Source organism: Astatotilapia calliptera, chromosome 7 (assembly GCF_964374335.1).
Source record: "Astatotilapia calliptera chromosome 7, fAstCal68.1, whole genome shotgun sequence".
NCBI classification, from domain to species: domain Eukaryota; kingdom Metazoa; phylum Chordata; class Actinopteri; order Cichliformes; family Cichlidae; genus Astatotilapia; species Astatotilapia calliptera.
In genome coordinates this window covers 47,126,389-47,145,198 of record NC_137428.1, presented here as the reverse complement: position 1 = coordinate 47,145,198, position 18,810 = coordinate 47,126,389, and the positions used below count along the sequence as shown (strand labels likewise).

Genomic DNA, 18,810 nt, shown 5'->3' with positions numbered 1-18,810 from the left:
TATTGTTTATTTTATTTTATTTTCACTTGCTAAATACGGGACAGACTTGACTGGGGAAAAGAAAGGGGAGAAAGAAAGAGGGAAAGAAAAACAGCGGGGAAGAGGGCAAAAAACAAAAATAAACAAAATAAACAGACAAAAAATACATATATCAATCACCCGGATCACCTGTTGAGAAAGAAAAAAGAGAAAACAAGCAGAAGGAAAAAAAAGAGCAACATAATAAACAACATCACGATGATATATGGGAATATAACAGTAAATACTAAATATTAAACATTATTGTGCAGCATGTAAGATCGACAGCGCACAGTGTGCTTTGAGGTAGGAGCCAAAAAGGGTGTAGTTTGTGTGTGTGAGCACCCGTGTGTACACCTGTGAGCATGGACGCGCTTGTATTTAAAAGGTTCATTCATATAATGATCTGCAGGAAATGATTAAACTCAAGGCCAGATCGTCATCGTGATCTGTGCTGCCATCTAGTGGAAACGTGAGGGAGCGTCGCTTTGTTTAAGAGGCTAGAATTCAGCATAACAATGGAGCTTCTCCCCTCACTGCTCTGCCTCTAGTCTTTCTATTTTTAGCACAGGAAATTCTTTTCTTTTTTTTTCTTTTTTTTTTACTAAAGGCTTTAGAGTAATGCCCTCTCTCATGGACATCTAATTAAAATTAAGCTGAAAGCGAAACAGCAGTCCCCGTGAAGAGCTAAAACAGCCATCAATGTTTAACTTTAATTTCCTCTGGAATAACCAGTGTTTTTACAGCATTTACAAAAAAGAGCATTCATCAACAAAAAACTGCATAGATGAAGATATTTTTCATGATACACAGTGCTTTCCTTCTGTAAAAAATCATGGTGACATAACTGAGAAGAAGTTTTTCTTTAGAAGAAAAACAGCATTTTGTTGAATAAATTTCATGGCCTCATTTGGTATGTGTTAGTTCTACAGTATGGTGTTAAGTTTTTAGGGCATTTTCTTCTTTTCTTTTTTAACTCAAATAAATACAAGATTAAGATACTGAATCTATACAAAATACATACAGTATACAACCGAAGCTGAGTACAATGTGCAACAATAACAATGTTAAATTAAAATTGATATCACCTTGTAATAGATGCATTATTTTCTAGTCCAATTAAATACTATTTTATCTTATCTGTCATTAAAAGCAAACAGGATACAACAACATATGACATACAGGTTCCACCTTTACAATAAAGTAAGACTAAAGGGTGCATAGGAAGAGTCCGAGTGTCAGTTAAAGGCCAGACAGCCACACAGCCATGCACTGATATAGGTATATGCCTCTCACTTGGCACAGACACTGATGGATGTAGCTGCTGGTTTGTGAAGTTGGTGTTGTTTCGTCTTTTTAAACCACACATCGCCAATGAAGCAAACCGAGAAGCCAAGGCACACTACACACTGATTGTATTTGACATATCACTACCCTAAGTATTATAATCTTCTTCATCATCTCCAAAAAAGACCTGAGAATCTGAGAAAGCACACATCTATCCCTGCTATCACAGGGGAAGAGGCAGGGTTAACCTAACCCTGTTCATGTCTTTGGACTTTTCCATTCAACTAAATAAATTGTGTTAAATGTTACGTTCAGCATTTTAGTGATAATGACCACAGCTAAACTAAGTGTTCATACAGCAGGAGCTGTTAAATAAACCATATTATGTATTAGACAATCACAGGATTTACACAGTATGCGTATTACAAATCACAGTTCAGTGATCCAGTAAATAAAACATTATGGTTTCCAAAGAGTGGCATTACTATGAGAATATACATTTAACGTGCATTTAAAATAACCATGTAATATCAATTATACTGTCTCTGAAATATTATACCAGTATAAAAGGACGCTGAGCAAAAGACTACACAACGCTGAACTATAGGGGCAATACTCTGGTAAAGTAAAGCTAACTGAACCAGTCACAAAATGAAGGCATGCAATATGGTGTTGAAAGTTTCATTCAGTGTCATCACTGTTGGCCTACACTGTACTGATGCAGGAGTCGGTGATGCAGTGCAAGCTTTCGACAAATAAAAGACAGCTGATCAGCCTCCCATGTTGTGTTGTTGGAATAAGATAAGAAGTGTTAAGGTAACCTTTTTTCATACGTTTAAACTACACCAATAAATCAGACAGAAATTTTGCTTAGAAAGTAGCCGTAGCTATGTAAAGTATTAAAAACTGTTAAAACAACTAAAATAAAACAAACTAAACAATTTTTGCAAGAGCTGCTGATTGCTGTGGAATATGTTCACGTTCCACGTCTGTTTTCAGTCTCTCAGCCAGATCCGATCTGTTTTTGGAAAGTGTGACCAAGTACAGTCAGTGATTGGAAACCCATGGTCTAATAATTAACAATAAACATGTTTTTTCACCTCTGCATATTTATACAGGGAGCAAGTGCTCCTACACATAGCTCCTCATATTGATGCTTCTATAGCAGCCCATGATGGACAAGTGGAACTGTTTCCATAGAGAGGCTATTTTGGAGGCCAAATTAGGTTTAGTTACGTGCTTAGAAAGTGACAGGTATTCAGTTAGTTGCAATCTTTATCCTCTAGGTGCTGGTACTACACACAGGTCCTTTAAATATAAAAAGTAGGCATTTCACCAAAGGTTCAGTTAATACAGTTTAAGAGAAAAAGAATAAAAAGTGTATGTAGTAAATATCTTTTTATGCTTCCCTCTCCTGTATAGTGTTGCTCTATTTAACATACCTGCTTTTTTTTGACTGCCTCACTGTATTTGCCCCTTTCATCAGAGAAACATACCCAAGGCAAAGTCAAAATAACCAAAGGAAAAACAAAACTTTGCCAAGATATATATTTGCCTGTAAATTTAGTAACTTTGGCCGTCTGAATTTTTCCACCAACCACTCATGTTGCTCATGATATAAAGAGGTTCACTGTTTCTATCATTGTCTATACACTCAACAGTTTTCTGTTGAGTGTATAGACCAACACATCACACATCAAACCCAACACATTAAGGTTGCATCCCCTTAAGGGACATCTCAGTGTCCGATTAGCTGCTAACTGTACTGGGATCATCATACGGACTTCCTCCTCTTGCCAAAAACATTGTTGATGAGTTTGGCCATAGACTTTGAGCCGCTGTAGCGTCGTCTGTCAGCGCGATACTTCAGATGCTCCATCACCTGCCGGATGAGCTGTGTGAAGAGGTTGGCAATGTCTTGGTAGCTCTCGGCTGCTGAGACCTCCTGGAAATTACAGCGGTTTTCCTGCGCCAGACCGCGGCCTTCATCCTCACGCACCTGACGAGCATGGCAGAGGTCCTGCTTGTTGCCAACCAGGCAAACAGGAACATCCATCTCCCTGAAAAAAAGACAGCAGGGAGGCGTTAACACCATCAGCCTGCAAGATGACTGAGGATAGCAATATGAAGAGGATGCAGAGGCAAATGTGTTTTATTTTACAGCTTTTGAGTGCTTTTGCAACAACATTGCAACAATTTTGGCTATTAAGCAACCTATCCTATCTTTCTGAGCGTAAAGCAGATGTTTCGACTAGCTGGGCTTGATTTACATTCACACAATCCAACAGTTCCACTTGTGATCTACACCTATATTTATTCTCAAATACCTGTCATTAGGCTACACAGCTCTTCCCTCCATGTTATCAGGATGCCTTGGCATGCTGCCAGGCAGCCTGATAGATGTGGATGGCCTGTTTGTTTGTTTTTTTCACGCTTAAATTTATCAGACACCTGCGCTGGCAATCCCTGTAAATCATGAATCATTTATGAGTTTGAGTTTGTAGGAGGGCAGTCAGGACTCCCAGCATTCCTCAAATTCAAAAGTGCATGTAGATTCATGTCCAGTTACAAAGAACCTAGGGCACAGATACTCTGTTTTGTTGTTTTCCTGGAGCATTTGCAGCATGTTCAGTTCATATGGCCTGTATTTATATAGCACTTTACTATATATGGACAAGTGGGTGTACATCATTTTCCGGACTTGCCACTTTACTTTAAACCTCTGATTACTGATTCTTTGCACGAGGATTTCATCTGACATTTGAAATTGTAGAATTGAATGTAGGATTTTGCCTCCATTTCAAAACAGGCATTGTTGTAGCACCCAGAATTACTGTTAAATAACAACCAATCCAAACATCCATTATATGTCAGCAGCATCTGTTATTAAGTTTCTGCTGACCCTTTGCAGTTCTCCATGCGTGTCTCCCGAATCTGCCGCAGGATGTTTTTGGCATTGATGAAGGAAGTGCGGTCACTGATGTTGTACACCACCACAAAGCCATCTGCCCAGTCCACTGGCTCTTCAAGTATACACCTGGCCTCCGAACCCTGCCAAGAAGAGCATGTGCTTTTATGTTGGTATCATCCAGTTTGTCCCGAATCAACGTGCCAACTGGGTTGCTTTTCCTATGGAGCAAGAAAAACGAGTTGGAGCCTGTATCCTTTACACTGTGTCACTTTCTATGGATGGTATTATAATAATATAGCTGGATACCATTATTATTTCTATAGATGTGTTCCAATGCTGAAAACACCTTGTATTTGTATTTTTATTTCCCTGTTTTGAGCAAAACTGAGTTGCTTTTATACTTTTTTGACAAATGCACATTGGCATTACTGTCTTCCCATTGATTATACAGATTTGATTTTATTGCTCTTTTTGCTAATCAAGCATCTTACAGTTAGTTTTCATACCTGTAATATTGAAACACTTTCCTTTTATGGATCCATAGCGTATTGGTTTACAAATTTGCTCAGCAAGCAGAGGGTTGCTGGTTCAGTTCCATCCAGAGATACAAATCCCTTTTGGAAAGTGTCAGAAAATGCATCTGGTGTAAAACCCTGCCAAAGGAAACTCACAGAGCTGCTGTGGCAACCCTCTGTGACAAGTGAGCAGCTGAAAGTCACTAATACCAGAAAGCATTTCAAAGTGGTGCCTTAACAATATCAGTGACACCAGTAAATAAATTCAGAGTGACCCTACAAGCGCTTGTGACCTTGACATAAACAGTGTAAGAAGGGCTTGAGGCCTGGGGACACACCTGAGTGCTATAAAACCCAATTTTAAACCTTTTGTCTTTACTGACTTCTTTTAATGCAGTCTGGGTCAGAAGGGCTGGATTGTGACTCTGTGTTCCTTATGGGACAGCAATATTACAGGGGGTCTAAATGACAAAGACAATGACTGGTTTTTGTTCTCCTGAGCCAGGGTACTCCAATAAAACACTAACATTGTAGTAAAGTCCCTCTCAGGTCTTTAGTTTTGTTGAATGAGAAGTAAGAGGTTTATATGGCTCCCCTTTTTTTCAAAGGGACATTCATCTCCTCAGGATACTCTCATAAATCCTTATATTCCCACACTTGCTAACTCTAAGTGAACACATAACCACAGCTAAGCCACAGGCAGCTCTCCAGCAGCCTGAAAACAAACCACTGTTTTGATAGATAGATGATAGATAGATGAAGGCAAACCAAATTTTGGTTATGGCCCGACAGTCAAACAAAATTACTCAAGAATGTAAAAATTGACTTTCTTTATGAGTAGTTTAGGTGAATTTTCTTGAAAAGGCATTATTCTCATCAGTGTCAGATTTTCATTTTTTCGGTTTGTTTCCTGTCAGTGGTTTGTCGGTGGTCCTCCAGATGAAATGTTAGAAGAACAACGGGAAAAGTTGGTGGTCCTGCTGCAGCTCTGCTTTTCTAATATATTTCTGTTAATACTAAAAACAAGAGTCTTACCTGAGAGCAGGGGTCAAAAACCTCCAAATTCAGCTGCCTGCCATCGATCGACAGTCTTTTGTGGTACAAAGAGTCTGTGGAGGAGATACAAAATGCATAAATAACTATTATATTATATTATTGATGGATGTCAAAATTACACATGGAACATGTCAAAAATGTGGTGTTTGGGACTTTCATCAGTTTTTAGTAAGACTTTCAAGACACAAATCTATTACCAGGTATTAACATTACCTACCATGAATTTGTCACGAATCTACTTTTACTACAAAGTTTGTTTTTGTTGTTGTTGTTTTACACTGAAAAAAAGGGACTGGCCATCTCTTGGATTTATGTAAGCATCTTGCATGCATTTAACACAATTGCCTCATGTTTTAAAGTTAAATGTAACTATATAGTGTAAAAACTACATGATATGCAGAAAGGGTGTATTAAATTGTTCATATCATGTTCAGGTGACGTAAGTCAATAAGATAGCAACGTTAAATCTCGTGAAACCACGCGTGATTTCATCTCGCGGGCTTTGGATCGTGGTTTAAAAAAGGCATCCATCTCAGTCAAGTCCAGCAGCCAACTCTACGTTTTTGGTATGTCTTGATTTTTTTAATTCATTTTTACCATATTTCAGCCAAATGTAGTTAAACGTCTAGAGTGTCGCCATGTAACATGCTAAAAAAGAGCCATTAGCTTATTTGCTGTTTTATCTGTTGTCAAAGAATTGGCGCTTTTTCATTTGAATTTGTCTTTGGCACAAGAGCCGTAATATCACATTAAACCTAATTGCGAGGCACTCATAACATAATTTGGTTTTCTGTGTGAATAGATTTGCCAACTGACTCTTCAGTTACATTGTGTATTTACTGCACCGTGGTGTTAGTGAGATTTTGGACATTGAACAGCTTTAGCTAATATCATCAGCGGCATTATGCTAGCTTACATCCTTACCCCTCCTGCCCTCACCTGCTGTCCTTTTGTTTTTGTTTTTGTTTTTGTTGATGCACATTGAGAGACCACATCTATTCTGCATTTCACCAGGAGTCAGCTGATGGATTGTGGGTTCAAGGTGTTATGGTAAGAAAGTATATTCTATTTTCGTTTCTGTAACTTAATTATAATAGGTTTTTTATAATTATTAGGTGCATGCATACTCACCCTATTAATACAACTGAGAAATCCAAAATCTGCCATAGGTTTAACCTGTATGTATTGCCAGAAAGGTGATTACTGGACTCGCATTAATGCACACTTGAACTAAAATGAGGTTGTAACTTGTGGGTTGTTGGGTTGCAAATCAGAAACAAACATCTTTGGATTTTTTTTAATCCCATAAGATCTGGAAACACAGTTTTTATTCAACAAAACATTACTGATTAACCAAGCACAGTGCCTGCTGTTATTTCAAAATAATTTTATGTCATTTCAGATAAAATGCAGCATTCCAGTGCATCCCAACCATGCATACAGTCAAGGTTTCTGACGGAGCTGAGTTTCTCTCTGGCAGTCTGCTGAAAGTGTTTGCAAAGTGATCGGGGGAACAGGGCACAAAGCTAATGGATGTAGCTGCCATTATGACAGTAAGAACTTTAAAATTCTTGAACTACAAAGTGTATATGTATTGCATTAGGTCAGTAAAAGATTTTTATGCTACATCCATTGAAACAGTCAACTATTACCTGTGAGTAATGATTCCACTAAAAGGATGCCATAATTTTCGTCATGCATTTACTGGCCCACTGAGAAAAAATTATCTTTTTTTAAAAATAAATGTTCTGGAAACTATATATCCATAAAGTTGATGTCAAACAGGAACTTTTGATATTGCTTTGTAGATGCTGGTGTTGCATGTTGACTGGTTTAAAAAGTCAAGAGTTTTTGTCTGGGATCATTTTCTTCTGTGCTACTGAAAAGTTCACAAATCTCTGTTTTCTTTGTTATAATACTTTAGGATGACATTAATGCTCGGAGTCCCTCATCAAAGTGCTCCGCATCTGTGTGAAAGACAATTGCAACATCTTGGTGCAGGAGTTCATGGTGTTTTATGAGTAGATTGTGGCTTTGCAACATTTAAAAATGCATTTAGTTATCCACTTGATCCTCATTGGACTGGTTAGGACCAGTAGTCCTCTTTAATAATTTGAAGTTCACATGAGGCCTAGTAGTGAACTCGGCCGCCGGCCCTTGAGGCCCCACCCCTGTATTAGGGGTCACATCAGTGTGAAAAAACTTTAAATTTGTCATTCTAGTGAACAAAGAAAAATCCCACCAATATTTACATTAGCTTTTGTTTGAAAAAAAAAAAAAAAGACCAACTGACCAACAGCTAACCAAATTGTGGGGCTGAAAGTCTAAATTCTAACATCTTCTGAGTGACATAACCTGGATTTCTGATGGGCCGGTGTCTTTCTAACAAAAACTAATGTAAAGCATTTGAAATTATTATGTTTTTCACTCTGTCTTAGAAACTCTGTTAGACCATGAATGGCAGCATGGCAGGCCACTCTTTGGCTATAGCTATTTACTATGGTTTAAATTACTCTAACATTAGAACTGGTAGATTCAAAAGAGATGAGTTTAAAAGGGAATCTTAAAAAAATGTTTTGTGTTTAACCAGGACTTGACTGAGGCCACTGCACAGATTGAGAAAACCACAATGAACATCTGTCTCCAGAGGATGCACCAGGCAATGACTTTTCTGATGTTGTTCTTCAAGATCTGGATAACGTGACCTTTGCAGTAGCCATGCTGTTTGGACCTTTTTTATTCCTTCAACATGAGTTACCCATCACAACTCTGCTACACTTTTGAGGTGATTCAAAGGGTGGTAATGGAGTTGGATGCAACTCAGCTCTCAAGAAAAGCTCACAACTAAGACAAAACTGCTCCTGCAACGAAGCTCACTGTTATGCATGTGAGGTGACCAGCTCTAGGTGAGAGGACATTTAAATCTCACACTTGTTCTGCTGCATTTTTGAAGCTCAATTCCAGGAACAGATCGCAGGGTTCATTTTTATATACACTGCAACTGCCATGAGGACGAGCCGTTTTTGTTGTTGTTTGTTTTTCCTTTTGCTCTGTACAAGTTCTGTTTGTCTGTTTGGCAGCATTTTTAAATTTCTCTTTGTATTTTTTCTTTCTTTTACTAGTGAAGAGATGTAGCGTGAACAGTTATACAGTCTAAATATCCCATATGGGTCGTGTGAAATGGTATTTTCAGTTTCATTCATTTGAAGTAAAGAACGTTGAATATTTCTAAGTGTGCTGTTTTGAACCAAGATGTCACAGTATGATCAGTGCTGTATTTTTTGACAGTCACTGTATCAATGTTATTTTTGCATCTCTTGAATAAAGGTTTTGACCTGCAGGTGCTAATTTCTTTAGTTATTGGGGTAAAATGGGTAATGTTAATAGGAAGGTGTTTGCCAATTCAGTAACCTAATTTAATGTTAATGGAAACTAACATTACCTCAAATTGTTTAGTCATAATTGTTGTTTAACTGAATCTTGACGTCAGAGGCCTTAAATAGAATGTTTTGTATTGTCCTGTAACATTTTTCAAAAGAAAGAGTCTAATTTCTTTACTGTGATTGATTCCAGAGAACACGGAAGAACTGACATTATTTAACTGTTGATTTATGTAGATTCAGTAGAGGAGTAATGTCAGTTTAATTCTTTACCTACTGCAGTGAAATTAGACATTTTGTTTTGAAAGGTTACTGGTGGATGCCAGCAACCATCTTGGAAGAGAACAATACAATCTGTTATAAGGCCTCCATTTGAAAATTGTGTATTTGATACTAGAATATAATAGCAAAATGTAATTTGAAGATAACATGTAGTATTTAAGTGACCAAGTAGTATTGGGTAAAAGTTATTGAATCGTGTTGGGATAACGTGAGAAAATTGTGAAGGATTAAAATATTCCAAGAGCTCAAATTACTTCATCAAAACATGTTTAAGTCACATTTTATCAACACAAATTGCACAGGTTTATTGAACATGAATAAATTGTGTTAATTTAACTCAATTGTTTAAGTTGCTGCCGAAGCAAAACATCTGTGTGCAACAAATGTCCACCATTGAATTAAGTAAATCCAACAACATATTTTTTTCAGTGTACAGGAACTGGACTGCTAGTGTATCAAGCATAATTAAAAAGTTGTGATGGGTCAGACATACATACACAAGTATATATTTTGACTTTATTGTTATTTATTTTAACTTTCCATGTCTATTCACTTCATGACTTGTAATCACGGCTAACAGAGCTAGAAGCATCAATGCCTAAAGTGGTAATGAAAACAGTGAAAACCACAATTACATCATTACATTAAAGGATATAGGATAACAGCATCTTTATGATAAATACAAATAGAAAATAGTATAAAAATACAAATCCATTAGATATCCAACTATACTATCAGAAATGTTGAGCTAAAACACTGGAAGCTGTGTCAAAACAGCTACACGAGAGGATTGTCTACATTACCTGCCTGCAAAATTTTTATTACCCAAAAGAACAATATTTTCCTTGTCCATGAATGCACAGGTGAAAATGTTGCATCTCTAAGTGGATGAGAGCAATCTTCTAGACCAAAACCTCATCAAAGTGCCATTATATGAAATCTGGAAACACTTACTGGTATTTGAGGCATATTCACCAATAAAGCGTCTGGTCAGGAAGCGCACGAGGACAGCTGGAGAAAGGAGATGAAATGGAAAACAATAAAATGAATCATGGCATCATTACACACTCATCCCTCTCAGTGAAGAAGGGGGTGGGGGAGCCTTGTTCACCCCAGCAGGCACAACACCGTGTTAAATGTCTCCAGGATTGGAGCGATGAAACTGAAGCCCCACATAAAAGAATGCTGCACGGCTTTCCTGGAAGGTCTGTGTGCATATTTGGCAAGCTGAATAGTTAAATCCCCCCCAGCCTGTGCTTTGCCTCTACACTGCAAGCTACACATAAAACTGACTGACTGGGCCAGTTTTGGTCCCACAAGACAATCAATTTCAATTAAAGGCTGAAGTTTCAAGTGCTGAACTCTGGAAGCTTGCTCCTAATAGTGGGCCTCTTGAGGGGTTGTACAGAGGTTAGGACACGGTGACACACAAACATGGATGTGGACATTCAACACTTAGGACTTAACACAATAGGAATTGTCCTGGTTCCATTGTCACATAAAGATACATTCAACGATAAAAGACATGTTGAAAGCAACAAATAGAGCAGAAGGGAGCAGAAAAACATGTCGAATGAACTCAAGCACCCACATACAGCTTCCATAAGCTACAGCATCACCAAGGTAACGGCTCTGCTTCACTGCCAAGCACCAAGAATGGCCATGTCCCATTGTTTTAAAAGGTTTGTACAGTACAGTCTGAACCACCCTCTCACAGACAGAAGCAGAATCATAAGTAATGCTTTCTCCTAGACAGCATTTTTAACAAGAGCTTAAAAATCCAATCTGAAGTGTGTCCAAACAGGAGAACTGAAGTATGGTTGCATGAACTGGTTCTCCGAAGAACCCATAAAAAATACTAAATGATCCAATATGGACACATGAAACTTAAAATAGACACAGAAAAAAACAAGCAAAAAAACAAGATAACAAACTATCACTGCGACACATCAAAGTCAGTGAAAGCCAAGATCAAATTACACTCTAAACAACACCACAGGTGGAGCAGCAGGCCGATTGACTTATTGATAAAACATGTTGTGCTTTCCTCTGTCCAGCCTTGAACTAAGCCCTGTGACTGAGGAGTTTTAAAACAAAGGCAGATAATCTCTGGAGGGAGAAATGGTCTTATTAGTTTAGTTAAACCTCAGTGAATGGAGCCAATAATCCACTGTTGTCTTTGGTTATGTAATGCAAAACCAGAGCTCACACAATGCTGGAAGAAAAGAGAAACATGTTTATTCAAACTTGGAAGTGTTCACTGCTAAAAATAATTACTTTTCATTTCTCAAGGCCACTCTTCCTGGACGGCAAATAACAGTTAAAATCGCATGCCAAAAAAAGTGACATGCAATTAATTAATATTAATTTCTGCTATCATTCAACCTAATGTTTATGTTTTGTTTACTGTGTTTCTGAATGAGCTGTACTTGCACCATAATAGTCACGCACCCAGTCATTTCTGCTGTTTTCATTAAGGGTATGACATGAACCCAGCATAAACCTGGTGGTACCCTGGTGATTTGCTTAGCTCTGATTTAAGTTTTAGCTGTAGCCTGTAGAAGTGTCAAGAAACACTAAGAAGAGATTTTTCCACTCTGTGAATTGATTGTGGTTGGGCTCTGTGGGAATATTCATAGTTAATCACACTTTTCAATCACCTTTTCTTGTCAAAGTTTACAAGAACAAAAATCTGTCTTCCTTCTCTCTCCCCAACCGGTTGCGGCAGATGGCTCCGCCCCTCCCTGAGCCTGGTTCTGCCGGAGGTTTCTTCCTGTTAAAAGGGAGTTTTTCCTTCCCGCTGTCACCAAAGTGCTTGCTCATAGGGGATCATATGATTGTTGGGTTTTTCTCTGTATGCATTATTGTAGGGTCTACCAAAGCGCCTTGAGGTTACTTTTGTTGTGATTTGGAGCTGTATAGATAAAACTGAATTGAATCAAAAATCAGCTCTCATGCTCCATGGCTGGCTAGTTAAAAAGTACGCCCTCAAAAATTTTAAACAAAACTTGTTTTGTGGTTAAAGTGACATGTTTTCAAGTGTTACCATATTGCAATCAAGAGATCTATCCAGAAATTACACTTTCCTTTGGTAGAAGAAAAAATAGACAGATCTCAGATAGTTCACAGTCTCAGCAGTATCATCATGTTTGACTGGAAAGTTAGAAACAACAACAAAAAACCACCAAAACTTCTTTTCAGATCGCAGAAGATTGCAGCGCCTCCCTGAGCCTGTTTTTTGCCGAGTTTTCTTCCTGTTAAAAGGGAGCTTTTCCTTTCCACTGTTGCCAAAATCTTGCTCAAAGGAGTTTGCTTGCTTGTTGAGGTTTTCTTCAGAATACTGTCAGCTCTTTACATTATAAAGTACCTCGACACAACAGTTGTTATGGTTTGGTGCAATATAAAGACACCCGAATTGAACTAAATAGCTGTTAAATCATTATATGATGGAGAGCTTTTGTTGTTTTACACATCTGCATTACTGTTTAGAGCACATATGTAATAACCTCTCTAAAGTATTTATGCACATAATTCTGTCCAGCGTCTCTTTTGATGAAGACCATGATAAGTTCGCCCAAACTATGCAGAGCAGGATCGTACTGAGATAGAGCCGTGAGTCACATTCTTTAAAATCTTTAGCTCACCTCAGAAAAGTGTGTTAAGCTACATTGTGTATGTTCTATAATAATTACAAAATCTTTAGCCCTAAATTTAATATAACTGAGACACTGAATGTCTGAGAGGGGAAATTCAAACATGTTAAATCAGCCACAATTTGTCACTTTATCATTTTATTGTTTTTAATTTTAGTTAGCAACAATTTTGATAATATTTAATTATCAGTTTTTCAAGAACAAATACCAACTCTGATTTACCAGTTATCTTATGCACTGTACTGTAAACTGAGTTTTTGACTGATAGCTAAGCAAAAACAACACAATGTAGCATATAACCATAAAATTAAAAACTTGATGACATTTGTTGACCAATTGATTAAAAAATAAAATGATGATAAAACACGCCAAACTACTACATTAGCAGAGACATGTGTTTAAATTCAGGTAATAAGCAAAATAAGCAAGTTAAATGAGGTGGTTTGAAGTTAAGGCATCATAACTTCCTTGTCAACAGTCTTGACAGTTTTTACAGTTTTTATTGAGATACAAGTATAAAGAGACACTTTTTCTCCCTTATAGATCACTAAATCACTCTCAAGTACTTACCTGATTTCCCAGCCCCCTGGCTTCCCAGTAGGGCCAGCTTGATGTCGTTCATGCCTGTGTTGTGTCAGGTCCTCAGCTGTATCTCTAGCTGCAGTTCTGTGTTGCGTTTGGTATTTAGGTTAGCCTCAGCTCACTAAACACTCCTTATCGTTGAAGCAGAGTGGAAGTACATGATTGCCCTCCCCTCTCTTTCTCTTCAAAGAGCTGTTTCACATTTTAAAACCAGAGGCAGAGGAGAGTGGGGAAAACAAGCACCCTCCTCTTTGGTCTCTGTCTCTCTGCCAGGAGCTCTTTTGCGCTCTCTCTCTCTCTCACACGCACCTCTCATTTGTCTGTTTTCTCTCGCTCTCTCTTTTTCCCCCTCAGTCTGTCTGTTTTCCTTCTTTCATTCCTCTCTTGGACCCATTTCTCCTCTCTGTCTCTGCCCCCTCCTATGCAGAGCTTGCTCAAAGGTCATGACTGACTAAACCTATTGTGGCGGTCCTTCTCTTAACATTTTAACTGTGCACTTGCTTTCATCTATGGATTTTAGTGCTATTTTTCATTGGGTAATGGTATAATGGTATGGAAGCCAGTTATGCTTGTTTGCCAAGAAATAGTCAATATAAGAAAATATAGAATTACAAGAAGCAAACTCAACGAGTTACATGGTACTGAAAATATATTTTTAAAGATAAATGACACAAAACCTGTGATAATGTTGAGTGAAAATCTCTTATTAGGATACTTATCATAATAATGATAAGTATCATAATAATGATAAGTGATAATGCTTTGAAAATTGTGAAGAAAACTCAAAACTACAGTTTTATATTTTAACACATTGTAGCTGATATTTGTAAAGCTTTTGCTGTGAATACCATTTACATAATGTTTATCTACAAGAGAAACTAACTTTGAGGGAACATCAGTGCCATATAAATTAAAATAATAGATGGGGGGGGGGGGGGGGGGTTATATCATTAATAAACATATCTGTTTCTGTCCATACAAAACAGGTTTATTTCCTTTCTCTTCATACAGTATACATAGTTCTATATAGTCCCATATTGCTTTGTTCACGAAAGGTTGATTTATTGTTCTGATTGGACACTATAACTGGATCATATGACTAGCGACATGTGAAGAGTGAGTGTATGATAGGTAACAATGGGGTTGCGGTGCACGAGCTGTTGATTTTTCACATTTATTGTTGACTTGTTTTTAGGGCTGAACGATTATGGAAAATAATCTAATTGCGATTTTTTGCCCCAATATTGCGATTGCGATGCGATATGCGATTATTTTTTAAGGTCTTTGTCTTCTGTATTATTAAACAAAGACAAGCAATACATCATATAGTATGGCCAATACTATATTACATTAATTTTAAACTGTTCTTTCCTGGAAGACAGACCTCTGTTATGATGACATGAGGTGATGCATGAATTGATGACTGACATTTTTATTTAACTTCTTCAATCACAACAGTATATTTGAACATACACAATAGTTAATTTTTAGCTTACAAACATCTGAGCATAAAGTGCTGACAAGGAACCCTGGTGTAAACATTAAAATGAAAGTCAGTACAATGTGCAGATTGCAGAAATATACATAAAAAAAATCAGTGGCTTTACCACACTCAGTTTTTCGACATCTGTGAACTACTAGACAGTCATTCAATTAAAAAATAATATTAAATAAATAAAACTAATAAATAAAAAATACACACATCTTACTGATCTCTGCAGTCAGTAACATTACACATAAAGTGCAAACATAATAGCAATTGTATAAACACACACACAAACACGCCTTTAAAATTTAAAGGCGTGAAATTGGACGGTCTAGTTCTGATTAGCGTCACCGCTGTCTCGGTGGAGTTTAATAAACTCGGCCGTCTGCTTCTTGCTATCTAAAATATAACCAGACACTGGTGTAAATTCTCGACTGTCTCATACTTCTGTTTAATAAGTTTTCTGTTTGACGTTTAGTCAGCTGTGTGAAAACCAAGGAGGAACCCACCCGGGGGATTAATAAAGTTTTATTTTATCTAATCTAATAACTTTAATCTCAGCCAAACCGATTTACTCACGAACAAACAAAACACTGAAAAAAGCCCAACAATAACATTTTTAGGTTGTCTAAGTGACTTATATATATTATGTTTAACCCGAGCAGTGAAACTCCGCGGTGATCTGAAAATGATGTGCCGGGAGTTGTGCCGTTCTCGGCCGCATCAGTAACCCTCGAGCTCCCGGCTAGCTGTCGAGCTGGTGGGTAGCAGACGCCTCTGAAAACGTCGAAGCACTTTTGCAAATATGGGATATCTTGATAAACCGAGCAGATATTTGATGTTTACACAACTACTTTCTCGCCTGAAAATATGTTAAAAGTTTATTTTGTGACCCAGAAAGATTAGTATGAGTAATTTTAAAACTTAGTAGCGGCCGCCATTGCTGGAAACTGGAGTTTGGCTGGGCCGCGCTATGAATTCTGGGATATGGTAGTAATTTGGACAGCCTTCGGCGCGTCGCTGTGACGTAATCGGTCTACAAATGCGGCCTCAGGAGGATGCAGCCCATGAATTGTATAATATAATCGCAGTATAATCGCAGCCTTTGCGGTTAGAAAATTGCACTTGATCATGTCGCGATATTATCGCAAATGCGATATATCGTTCAGCCCTACTTGTTTTTGTCCCATTCTGTAACTGTGACTGAAGAATGATTCATATTTATTTATTGCTGTGGTTAGTCAGCTTAAGGAAACTTAGTTAAAGAGCAAAAACCTATTTTTTCTGCCAGGACTGGCCTTCCATATAAACCATGATTTACCTTCTTGCCGTGCTTACTCTGATGTTTTCCTGTTTTGGTTTCAGGGAAAAGGAATGGCAGTGATATGATGTGGAAAACATTTTGCTGATTTTTAGTTACACACTTTATCAGCTGCACAGCTCAAAGTACTGAAGCAATATAGCAACAATAAAAACACTGATTGAAGCATCAGTCATACTCCTCACATCCAATGAAACTGATTCAGACAAACAATCCATCTCCTTCAGTGTCAGCCTTCACACAAAATGTGACACTTACAGCCTGTAAATCACCCTGAAATAGCTTTGATTTCACAGGCACTAACTCCAGCCAACAACAATGAATATTCTTCAGACTACAACAGCATTTTTGTATCCACGGACCCTCTTGCTGGTTCATTCTGGGCATTTTAGGTCTATTTATTTGATCTTGTTCTGTGTAAAAAAAAAAAAAAAGTCAGATGTTCTTGTGTTTTATTGGTGAAGGTTGTCTAGACTTGGCTGCACTTGTATTGTCAGGCTTTTACAAAAACAATTACGACACTGTTTAAAGCCTTAATTTGGGGTTGTGGCTTTGGGGTATTTACATAAGTTTATTCATTGTTGTGACGATTTGATTAAAGGCAAAAAATCCAGGATTGCCATGTGGTTTCATTTAAACATTACATTCATTACATTACATTTATATTTTGAAATGCATTCAAAACGTCCAAGTTCGTGAGCGCTGTCAGTCAATTCTAAAGTGAATCATGTTTCCAAATCACCTTTTCCAGACTCTAAAGTACTTTCATCTTGTTTACTTTAGGACTGTAGATTTATACCATTTTTTAAAAAGCCATAACAATGAAATGAAAACAACCTGACCAAATTTCTATATGTGGGTTCAAATCTATTCATATTGCATGGCATATGGACTGAATGTGCTTTTGGAATGTTTACTAAATTATCCTCTTTCCATTCAGTGATGTTTGGAGATCACATTTCCAGAAAATCAGCTTGCATGAGGAAAAAATAATTGGAACCAGATAACTTCATGTTTTGGGAATTTAGATGAGGACTGAAATCACCAACACATCGCAAGAAATTCTTTAACTCCCTCATCAGAACAAAAGAGAGATTAATATTTCATACTGGGGAAATGTGCTAGCCCCAATCACTCCTAATCCCAAACTATTAGCTAGAAATCTAATAAGCATTGGTGGCTAAACATTTGATGCATCAGCTATTCATCAGTGCAAAACATAAAATTTAAATAAAAATCCACTTTCTGTCATGCTTCTTATTTACAGTGGACATTCCCATAGCAATGAGAAATTCCTCTATTCTACTTCCAAGGTGAGCACACAGTGAAGGACCCAGCCATCCATGGAAGCTTTTAATCAAAAACCATTTCTCCTGAGCTGATCAACACGTGGCTGTAAAGAAGCTTTCATGTGCCCACAAAACTACACATACCAGGAAACACGTTACTCTCCCCAGCTGGGTACACACATGAAACTTCAAAGGGTACCATAGCACTGTCAGCAACATCATTATATACTGACTGTGCACGAGGAAACCTAGAAGATTTCTGTTGATTCTGTGAAATAAGATTATCTGCTATGTATGACATGGGAAATTTTATGTTGAACTTAAACTGGTGAACTGTTGAACTAATTGTCAGATAAATTAGGTCAGTGCTTGCTGAAAGTCATTGCCGTTAGGTAGCCTACTTTCCAGTAATCTATCTTGTAGGCATAATATTTATATGACCCTGATTCATCATGCATTTTAGATGTGGTTTGGTTTAGCTTGTGAAATATACTTAGACTTCTCCAGATGCTTTAGTCATCATAGCTTAGCATGATTTAATTTATACAAAGAACTCTTGCAGTATCAAGAACGCACACTCTCTGTACTTTGATTTCATTGGAGTTGCACATAAGAAAGTCCAGAATGAAAGATCCCCTAAAGTGCTGTAGTCCAAAAATGCTGGTTTTGAGGAAGGGAACCATTTTGATTTTACGAATAAAACCACCAAAACCAGTTTTCATTTTAGGTTTTGACGTCTAGTTATTATTGGTAAATGTGTGCCACCAAAGGACTCTTTTTCTGTTTGAAGTCCTTAATTGAAAATTGGGCATGCATTAGCAGAATGCTATATGCAAGAAAGGAAACAAAAAAACTAACAAATATCAAACAAACAAATTTCTTATGATCAGCATAACCAAGCTTTATGGGAGCTATTTAAAAAATCATTTGTGTATCTTAGCTTCACTTTAGATTCTTAAACCTTACTTAAGTGCAACTAAATGATGAATAGATGTATAAATACGCCTATTGAAAAACAATAAAAACATGA

General features: G+C 37.4%; 1 protein-coding gene and 1 long non-coding RNA gene across 3 annotated transcripts; one reads left to right on the top strand and one right to left on the bottom strand.

Moving 5' to 3' along the window:
* Nucleotides 1-692: 692 nt before the first annotated feature.
* On the bottom strand, nucleotides 693-13,990 carry rerglb (RERG/RAS-like b). Its single transcript, XM_026175073.2, has 5 exons — nucleotides 13,673-13,990; nucleotides 10,404-10,460; nucleotides 5,767-5,840; nucleotides 4,208-4,356; nucleotides 693-3,365 (listed from the first exon to the last, which is right to left on the bottom strand). The coding sequence occupies exons 1-5, from the start codon at nucleotides 13,722-13,724 to the stop codon at nucleotides 3,080-3,082; spliced, it is 618 nt and encodes a 205-aa protein (XP_026030858.1). The 5' UTR covers nucleotides 13,725-13,990; the 3' UTR covers nucleotides 693-3,079.
* Nucleotides 6,057-9,876, top strand: LOC145429755 (uncharacterized). Of its 2 annotated transcripts, XR_013910046.1 has the most exons (5): nucleotides 6,057-6,353; nucleotides 6,802-6,837; nucleotides 7,190-7,340; nucleotides 7,712-7,797; nucleotides 8,378-9,876. It is a non-coding gene; the product is annotated as an uncharacterized LOC145429755 (long non-coding RNA). The 2 variants fall into 2 exon arrangements; XR_013910045.1 differs by lacking the exon at nucleotides 6,057-6,353 and having other exon boundaries at nucleotides 6,366-6,837.
* Nucleotides 13,991-18,810: the final 4,820 nt, after the last annotated feature.

What these genes read in the sequence shown, in the direction of transcription:
- rerglb (XM_026175073.2), bottom strand. Translation starts at nt 13,724, where the DNA reads ATGAACGACATCAAGCTGGCCCTACTGGGAAGCCAGGGGGCTGGGAAA. An exon ending in CCAGGGGGCTGGGAAATCAG is followed by an intron (nt 10,461 to 13,672) that starts GTAAGTACTTGA and finishes TCCTTTCTCCAG; the next exon opens with CTGTCCTCGTGCGCTTCCTG. An exon ending in CGCATGGAGAACTGCAAAGG is followed by an intron (nt 3,366 to 4,207) that starts GTCAGCAGAAAC and finishes TCTTTTTTTCAG; the next exon opens with GGAGATGGATGTTCCTGTTT.